The 10,169-nt window shown below is 38.2% G+C and overlaps 1 protein-coding gene across 2 annotated transcripts in view; it reads right to left on the bottom strand.

Moving 5' to 3' along the window:
• Nucleotides 1-2,629: 2,629 nt before the first annotated feature.
• The window catches only part of LOC107656466 (heparan sulfate glucosamine 3-O-sulfotransferase 5), a 17,845-nt gene continuing 10,305 nt past the window's right edge, over nucleotides 2,630-10,169 (bottom strand). The window contains exons 2-3 of one of the 2 annotated variants that reach the window (XM_016444339.1): nucleotides 4,662-4,795; nucleotides 2,630-3,578 (exon numbers count right to left, since the gene is read on the bottom strand). In XM_016444339.1, the coding sequence (XP_016299825.1) occupies nucleotides 2,648-3,578; nucleotides 4,662-4,768 (1,038 nt within the window). In that variant the 5' untranslated portion in view covers nucleotides 4,769-4,795 and the 3' untranslated portion in view covers nucleotides 2,630-2,647. The remainder of the gene's footprint in view (nucleotides 3,579-4,661; nucleotides 4,796-10,169) is intronic. The other variant, XM_016444340.1, reaches the window with a different exon arrangement.

Here is a 10,169-nt window from a genome sequence, read left to right as displayed (position 1 = left end):
GGAATCAGACCACCGCCGGTTGTTATATCATAATGAAATTAGGTGGCTGTTATGGGGAAAAGCTCTTAATCGTCTTTTCGAAATGCGTAAGCAGGTGCACACATTTCTGGAGGAGAAACGGTCTCCCCTGGCAAAGCATTATACGGAGGCTGAATTTCTTGTGAAACTGGCATACATGTTAGATATCTTTGACCAGCTAAACCTATCCTTTCAGGGGAGAAACAACGGTGTTTTCTTGATGGCTGACAAAATTTAAGCATTCAAACAGAAGTTGGTATTGTGGGAGAAGAGAGTGCAGGAGAACATTTTTGACATGTTTCCTAACCTTACTGATGTTCTGCAGGAATTCCCTCACATCAGCACCGACATACAGAGAATTGTCCGGGACCACCTGACCAGATTAACACAGAAATTCTCAGATTATTTTCCCAACGACCGAAGAGTTGGGAATGCGTGGATTCGCGATCCTTTGTCAGTAGACCCAAGTGATGTGGATGTTGTACTCCCCATTAATTTGCAAACACAGGTAGTGGAACTTGCATCTGACGGCAGCCTGCAGCTTGCTTTTCACAAGACAGACCTGAGTTCCTTCTGGATTCAAACCAGCCACGAATATCCAGAACTCGCAGATCATGCAACGAAGTTTCTCTTACCATTTAGCACTAACTATCTTTGCGAGTCGGGATTTTCAACAGTGACTGCAACGAAAACAAAAAGCAGGAATAGGCTGACAACAGCTAATTTGTGTGCGACACTACGAGTGGCCCTTTCCTCAATTCCACCGCGTCTGGATATCATCATTTCAGAGCAACAGTCTTAAATGTCACATTAACTTGAGTAAAAATAAATAAATCAGTTTGCGTCATAGTTTGCCTAATTATTGAAAATGTTTGTGTGTTTTCGTGAAATTGATTATAATAAGCATATACAGTGTAGCCTAGGTCTAAAGAGGCATTTTAGTTATTTATTTTCAGCCATAGTGGGTCGTATGATTGGCATACAAAAAAAAAAAGTGGGTCGCAGTAGGCAAAAGGTTGAGAAACCCTGCAATAGAGTAAGCTTTCTATATACAAATGCCATATTTTTCTCTCTCTCTCTCTCTCTCTCTCTATATATATATATATATATATAAATAAATTAATAATACTTGTAATCATTGGGTGAATTTTTTATTTTAATGATCTATTTGCATTTTTTGTGCATTTTAAACAGATCCCTGACAGAAGAACTGACCCTTAAAAGGAAGCAAAACATCATGGACTACTTACAACAGAATTCACGGTAATTGACCCCACAAAATTTTTTTTTTGTATGGAATTATGCAAGAAATATTAAAAATGAACATGTATTAGCATTGGTATTATTAGCAGAAATGTATTTTAATGAAATATACAATAAATAATAGAAGTCTCTAGTAGTACGTACTGTAACCCTCCGAGTAACAGTACAAATGCTTGGAAATAATGCTTAACATTTTTACAGTTGTTATGGGCAGAAAGTAGAAGGGGTAATTAGTAGACAAGGCGAGGACCAAATCACAGCTATTTATTAAATGAAACAAAAAGATGATACATGAAAATGAGAAGAGTACAAAATGGTAAGAAGAGTTGCCAAAATGGTAACTCTCAAACAAACCCGCTTTGAAGAAGAGTGGAAAAGGAAGACAACCACAGTGGAGTCCAAGGAACAGGACCAGACCAGAGCCAGGGACTTGGAAGACTGAGTCGGCGGAGGACCAGGGCATTGTCACAGGATCAGAGGACCAAGGTGGAGCCAGAGGGTCAGAGAGCAGTTGTGGAGCCAAAATTATGGAGGTTAAGGCACCACTGAACGTCTGGAGGTCTATGGTATAACCAGGGGATCTACAGACTGCGGTTTTATAAATTAAATTGGTTTATTATATAAAGCAATCGTATCTTTTCATAAGGCTTGGATTAAATCGCTCAATTAATATAGACTCATTTTACAAAGCCTGTATAACCTTTTGGGATATTTTCATTTTTTTTTCCTGGACTTCCAGTGGAGGAACAGAAACCTCCCAAGTTTCATTAAAAATATCTCAATTTGTGTTTCAAAGATTAACCAAAGTCTTATGGGTTTGGAACTACATGAGAGCAAGTAAATGATGACAGAATCTTCATTTTTGGGTGAAGATCATTTTTGGCTCTTTAATGTGAAGTCTGAACTGACAGAAAATAAAAAAAAGCTTTGCGGTTAATAACTAAAATTTTGAGCAAAGTTCTCTACTGTTAGTTTTCAACAAGGAGCTAATTTTTTACATGAAAAGACAGAGTACCTTGTAACAGTACCCCACCTTTCAGTTATCAACAACATCACTGTACAATTAGATTCTACAATTAAAGGTATAATATTACAGTTAAAGGGGAAATTCTGATGACAGAACAATCCCTAGCTGAAATTACAACCCAATTTTTCTATAGAATTTAGGCACAGTCCTGCAGGATCGCTACTGGTTGAAGCTCTTATTTCAAGACTGGACTGCTGCAATGCTCTTTGACATATTTTGTCACATTTACAATGCAATAAAAGCAATAATAACGGTGATGATAAATCAGCACATTACAAAAAATGCTATTATGCTACGTCATATGTCTCTTAATATTAAAGTCAGATGTTATTGGAATCTTCAGGGCCAGTTGAATGTCCTGCCTGTGATCTGATAGAACTTCTGGTTAAATGGGTGGAAGAAGCGTTGCAGTTTTTCCTTGATGGAGAGATTTACATCTGGATGGATCCGGCCCTTACTGCCCGCCAGGCACTTACTGAACATGAAGTTGAAGCGCAGACAGAAGAACCCACGTGTGGCATTGAAGTACAGATTGTACTGGCTGATTCGTGATGGAAGGTTTAAGAATTGTTCAACCAGCTTAAGCTCTGGAAGTGGGTCTGTGATGAGGTGGTCTCCATCAACTATGTGAAATTGCTCAATGGGAAAGAACTTTAACCAGTGTTCTAAGTACTTGGTGTAGATGCTTGTCCGTACAGCCTTGTACTTTGTGTTCACCTCACAAGTCTTGGTATCAATCACAAGTTCCTCAAACTTGTTGTATGTTTTGTTCTTGCGCTCTTTGCCCTCTAGGACCTGTGTATAGTCAGACACAGCACGGATGGTGGGCTCACGCACAATCAACAAAAGTTTAATGGAGGAATTCATTTTAAAGATCCTCTCAGGCACCTCCTCAGTGATGAAATATGCAGGACTCTTCTCAATAGTTATTTGGTGAGGAAAAGAGAAGGGCATCTTTTTGAGGTACCAGTCAACTCCACGATCATAGTTTTCATCATTGTCGAAAAAGTGGACCTCCTGGGAGGCCTTGACAACAGCAGGGTGAAGACTGAGCATCTCCAGCAGAGCGCGTGTTCCACCTTTCCTCACCCCAATGATGATGGCCCTGGGAAGCTGCTTAAAGAGGTGGTGCATTCGCAGTTGCTCCCTTGTGCTGTTTCTCCTGTGCAGCTTGAGATGTAGAGCTTGTTTGCGCTGCAATGTATGTAAAGGAATCTGCCCTAAACCAGCAGGGGACAGTTTGTCCTTAATGGGACAGATGAGCTGCAGTCTGCAATGAAAGAACAAAATTTGGGTGTATAATCACCCAGTGTACAAGAAGTTTTATGCACCATAATTAATTTGAATGAAAACAGATAATTATTTTTGTTGATTTGGTAACTTCTTCATATTTTTCTACTTTTCAAATGACTACATATACAGTGCCTGTCCTAATACCCACACTCTTTGCATCTGACCACTTGTCCACTTGTATGACATATTTCCTGGATTTGGTCCCGAGTGTTCAAGCGGGCGTAAAGACCGCAAATGTGTGTAAAACCTTTGATTAACGATGAGACACACTTACAATATTGTAAAAATGCAAGTTTTTCCAGAGCTTTATTTATATATTTTTTTATTTTCAATACTTTGCACTTTAAAATAAACTTCTAAATGTCTGTTCAGTAGCCCTATGTAAAAGAAGACAATTTAATTGTGGTGCATTATGAAAAAACTCTTTCAAATGTTTTACAAATACACTCACATCTGTAAATTGGGCAACATTTAAATGTAATATCTCCCCTTAAGAGAAGAGACGATCATGAGCGTTTAGTGCCATCACTTGACCAGATGATAATATTAAATAATATGTCACCTTCTCTTTTATTTAATTCTGAAGGCAAAGGCTGTTTCTCTTGACTTTTATCTCTGTAAAATGAGGTACTGGCAACAGCTAGGTAAAGATGTTGATGCTACTGTCATGGTAATGTCATCTCTAAATTGGACTAATTTGGACAGTCACACAGACAGCGTGTTGTTTTAATAAATGGAATATAAGGCTTAAATAAATGAATTTAGTGTGTAATAATGGCTGCAATATTGTATTATGTTCCTGACCCTGTATTGATGTAAAGTAAATGGAGTCGAGGAGTTCCACTAACTATGGTGTTAGGAGTCAGATTCGGCTAAAAAACCCACCCCTATCGAACACCTCTGCTTATTGGTCAATAGCTGTGTTTTAGATACAATAAATAATTACATATGTTGGAGTGTGAAAAGTGTTTATTTTCCATAAGTACACGGGGACAAAGGTGCTTATTATTGAATAAACACACTGGGGCTTGAGTTTTTCTGTGAATGAATGCTATAATACCTGTCTAAAGTGCCTTCTCTGGCCACCAGAAAGAAAAGGCTCCCAAGCACCAAGCTACCCAGTACAAAGAGCCTCTGCCTCAGCCACTGCTGCTGTAAAAAAAGCATCACCCTCCATCAACAGTCTTCCTCAGCCTGCATAGAGACACACACACACATACATACATATAAACATGATTTATGTATCCATATCTTTTCACTTACACATTGATAAAGATCCCACGTCCATCAAACTAAAGACTGCATATTTATCAGTTAACAAACACACATTTCAAACAGCATCAGAGAAGAGCTTAATGCTTTTTAACACACAATAAATCGTGTCTTACAAGTCAGCAAATGCTGCAGCGTCGTTATAGAGGGTGCCCACTCAACACAAACACACACACACGTTGGTATGTGTGGTTTACAGGGACTCTCCATAAGCGTAATTGTTTTTATACTGTACAAACTGTATTTTCTATCACCCTACACCTATACCTACCCCTCACAGAAAGCATACTGCATTTTTAGATTTTCCCAAAAACAAAAACCCACCATTTAGTATGTATTTTAAGCCATTTGAATTACAGGGACACAGGAAGTGTCCTCATAAACCACCTTCACATTGTAATACCCATGCCATATCATACCCATGTCATTATACAAATTTGTGTCCTCATAAACCACCTTCACATTGTAATACCCATGCCATATCATACCCATGTCATTATACAAATTTGTGTCCTCATAAACCACCTAAACCAATGTACACACACACACACACACACACACACACACACACACACACACTGAAAGTGAGCTAATTCACTCACACATAATGAATTATTTTACACTTATATTTATTCATTTACCAAACGCCTTAATCTAAACAAGTTACAAATGAGGAATATAACAAATTGATTGATCCTGAGGCAATAAAAAGCTTGCTCTGTTTTAGATCATTTGTAGAACTTGCAAATGCAGGAAGACTGAACATGTTAGAAGTCTAGCTAGAAGAGCATTGCATTAATTCAGTCTAGAAATGACAAGAGCATGGATGAGCAGCATGCTTAGTTAGGAAGAGCCTTTGTCTATACTTTGTGAGAGAAAATAAAAGGTTTCAGAGCTTTAACGATTTAAACTAAAATGACAAATTATTGTACTACTCTTTTTCTTTCCGTTACGGTCTCTTCTCTCCTCCTCACTATCCTTGAAGCTGTCCTCATATTCTCTCTCTTGGACAGTTGGGCTGGGACAAATGTCCTTCATTTGGACATGTCCTTGCCTTCCTCTATATCATCTTAGGGGGTAAATTGTTGTTATGCTCTAAATCTTCCTTGCACTCATCCATCTTGCTGCTGTTATTGTTTAGAAAACCCCACCACCATTATAGTTGACTCTTGTGTAAGGGTAATCTTGGTGTCTGAGCTGGCATGTAAGGGTACATAAAGCTATATCGACTCTCTCTCCCAGTCAACTAACAGTTCTGCTGTAAAATACAATCAATTTAGGGTTGAGGCCATGTCTAAACAAGACCTAAAATAATAAATACTGCAATGCTGATGAGAACGTGTGTTAGCACTTTATCTTCCAATACTGGCAATGAGCGGCCCACACAATGATCAGTAACACCTACAACAATATTTCTACTGTTCCGCTATACAATATCTTTTAGCATAGTTCTCATTAATATGAAAATTCTGTCATCATTTACTAACTCTCAAGTCATTCCAAACCTGTATGGTTTTGTCTTCTGTGGAACACAAAAGAAGATGTTTTGAAGAACTGTTTTGGGTAACCGGTATTGAAGAGTGAATCTGCATTTTTACTCAGACTGTCTGGTGTTTTTTGTTCAGATGACAGTGCAAATTGGGCCGAATTTTCAATGCAGTGTTTTAAGTGGTTGATACACAAAGGTTTAATTATTTTAAAATTTCGGGAAAGAGACTTCAGATACAGTACTAGGGACCACTTAGGCCTATATAAAAGCATCCAAAAAGCAGCATGTCATGGGACCTTTAACGCTTCGTTTTTTTAAAAAACGCATTTTTTTTCACATAATTTACCCTTATTCCACACCTCTCTGTCCCTTCTCTGAGAAACGGGCTGATCATTTTCTTCTTTTATGAAGCCCCTCCCTCAGAAATAGGCGATGGGCTCTGATTGGTTAGCCAGCCCAGTGTGTTGTGATTGGCTAAACCGCCTCTAGTGCGCATCTAAACATCCCGCCCCTCACCTCAGCGGCAAGGTTATTATAGTTTTGAATTTTTAAATTCGTTTTATTTTAATATCGTTTTCATATTTGCTATAAAATTCAGTTTAGTTTGTATTAGTTTAATTCATATTTTTGTTAGTTTTAGTTTAGTTTTTAAAACTTACTAAAATTACTCAAAACACACTTAATAAAAAGTTTCTGTCCCATTTTATCTGTTTACTTGGATGTGATGTGACAAAAGGTTTGGAAACCCCTGAACTGATCATTCAAAATGAAGCAATAATGAAAAACAGGCAGGAAACAGAAACTGATGATGAAACAGATGAAGGAAGCATGCGTGTGCGTGTGTGTGTGTGTGCGCGTGTAAGCACTATGGAGTGATGCTGATGAGGTGTAATGGAGTAATGTGACCTCATACTGCTCACATTCAAGCACACACACAAGGTCGTCTCACTCTCCTCTTAAATAATGGGTGTTCTGTGTCTGATGGATCACTTAGCTGATGTTTACATGAGATGAGTCACACTATTAAACACAATGACCTGCCATGACTTCACTTAGACTGGGTTCCCATGACAATAGTCCTTGGTTTCATATTTAAAGGAGGAATGACATGCAGCCTAGCACATTTTCTAACACTATTACTCCTACAATGTGAATGCCATCATAGGGCTTTTTTCAAACACTCCATTTTAATAGGAAATCATCTGATTGGATCAATGAGTAAACATTACCCAACCAGTATTTTTAAATCTGAACTCTCCATCTTACAATGCAAAAAACAATGAACTTCGGTAGAGCTGTGCATGTGGTGACCTGCAGTGGTAGTAGCAGTTACTGCGTCTTTTGTCATGTGTCTTGCCATACAAAGTTTGTTTAAGACTTCAGTGTTAAAGTTAATTACTTATTGCTAGATTGTTTGTCAAGTTCGCTAAATGGATGTGTTGATTATAGTCCTGTTGTGAGCTTTATTCCTCCATCCTTCGTGTCCAAATTCTTCACCTATCAAACAAACAATGAGGCTCCAGTATGGCAGAGAGTTCCTCCTCCAGCGGCACCGTCCTTGCAATGTTCGTTACCTCATGGACCAAAATCCACTGTGTGGAAACGGTGTTCATAACAATGGATCTTCCACTAGTCTGAATTACAACTCTCGGAAAATTCGGAAGAGAGGGAAGAAGGGATGGGTGAGTATGAGGCTGAGAACACTATGGCTTATCTGGACTCCACTTCTGATTATTATCATACCAAATGTCCAATTGCTTAGGAACAAGATTGATGACCTGCAGGCAATGGTACGTATTCAACATGCTTATAAGGATGCTTCTATTTTAGCTTTTACTGAGACATGACTAAAAATGTGACCCTGATAATTCTGTTCTTATTGATGGGTTCGGCACTCCTCTATGTACCGATCGCAGTTCAGCAGTTACACGGAAAAACCAAGGAGGAGGCATTGGTCTCTATATTAATCAGGAATGGTGCAGATCTGTTATTGCAACCCAATCTCACGGCAATTCGTACACATGGGCGGCGCTAGGGAGGGGCTAGCAGGTGTTTAAGCACCCCCAAGAAAGTCCAAAGCACCCCCATAGCACCCCCACACATTTTTTCCTGAAAGCAAAAACAGACTGTAGCCACTTATATCTAATAAATAAGTTTAAACTAAAAACAAAAAATGAAATAAAAACATTTGACTCATTACGCATGCGTAACTAATGCAATGCAATAACGTGACGTGATTTGATTGTCGCATTCCTAATGTCATGGCACAAGTAACCGCTCCATTTTTAAAATGCTATGTAATTAGGCCTGCCCCGACTAAAGATTTTTCTAGTCAACTAGTCACACGTTTATATTAAATTAATTCATATAATGCCTACTAAACCATCCTATAATATATGTGATCCTGGACCACGAAACCAGGATTTCTGAAAGCGGAATAAATAAGCTTTCCATTCATGTATGGTTTGTTACGATAGGACAATATTTGGCCGAGGTACAACTATTTGAAAATCTGGAATCTGAGGGTGCAAAAAAATCTAAATATTGAGAAAATCCCCTTTAAAGTTATCCAAATTAAGTCCTTAGCAATGCATATTACTAATCAAAAATTAAGTTTTGATATATTTACGGTAGGAAATTTACAACATATCTTCATGGAACATGATCTTTACTTAATATCCTAATGATTTTTGGCATAAAAGAAAAATCTATAATTTTGACCCATACAATGTATTTTTGGCTATTGCTACAAATATACGCCAGCGACTTAAGACTGGTTTTGTAGTCCAGGATCACATATAGGCCTAGGTGTAATATAGCCTATTGAATCAATAATTTTGACCCATACAATGTATTTTTGGCTATTGCTACAAATATACGCCAGCGACTTAAGACTGGTTTTGTAGTCCAGGATCACATATAGGCCTAGGTGTAATATAGCCTATTTCATGCTTAAGCTCACGCATAAAGCTTGCCAAAATGCACCGGCAAAAGTAAAGATTATGAATGTGTTTTAATGATTTATTCAGTGGCGGGCCGTGCAATTTACACCTAGGCCTTCAGTGGCGTCCTACATGAATTAATCCATCACTTCATACCATCATAATGATGCCACGGCTATAGAAACCATAAATATTACACAGTAATGCAGTATAACAGGGCACTACATAACAGACAGGTATCTTATGTAGCGAGAATGAATGCCATTACTAAAGAAAGAAACCCAATTAACAATTGCGCAACACATCATCCGTAGCTTGAATCATTAACCTAACAAAATGACACAAATACAGTCCATCCGATGTTCTTACAGACATTTATTCACCCAAACGCATTTATACCTTACAGATAGCATTGGTATAAAACAAATAAGGTGATTACATGTGTTTTAAAGTTGACCTAACAAATTAATGTTCTCTTACTGCTTTATTTCGTCTTCATGAGTCTCCCCGCCGGTCTGCCAGCGCACTGCGGGAGGAAAATACTGGTTAGCACAGCTTTACTAGGAAAGTGAGCAAGTAACATTAAAATAATTCATACAAGACGATGAAGAAATGTGTATACGTGTGTTTTAACGTATACCTGCTAATTTAACGTATCCTTCTGACTTTCATCTTCACAATGAGTCTTCCTGCCAGTCTGCCAGCACCGCTGCCAGAGGAAAAGGCCAGTTAGCACAGCTCGACTCGGAAACGGAGCACTCCTTAGATATTCTTATGGATACTTAAACGTGGCTTTATATCTTGGAAATAAGATCAGAATAAAACGTATAAAGTGATAAAAAAGTCAAAAATTAAAATTATCATA

Source organism: Sinocyclocheilus anshuiensis, unplaced genomic scaffold (genome assembly GCF_001515605.1).
Source record: "Sinocyclocheilus anshuiensis isolate Anshui unplaced genomic scaffold, SAMN03320099.WGS_v1.1 scaffold2149, whole genome shotgun sequence".
NCBI classification, from domain to species: domain Eukaryota; kingdom Metazoa; phylum Chordata; class Actinopteri; order Cypriniformes; family Cyprinidae; genus Sinocyclocheilus; species Sinocyclocheilus anshuiensis.
This window is presented reverse-complemented; position numbering and strand designations above follow the sequence as displayed.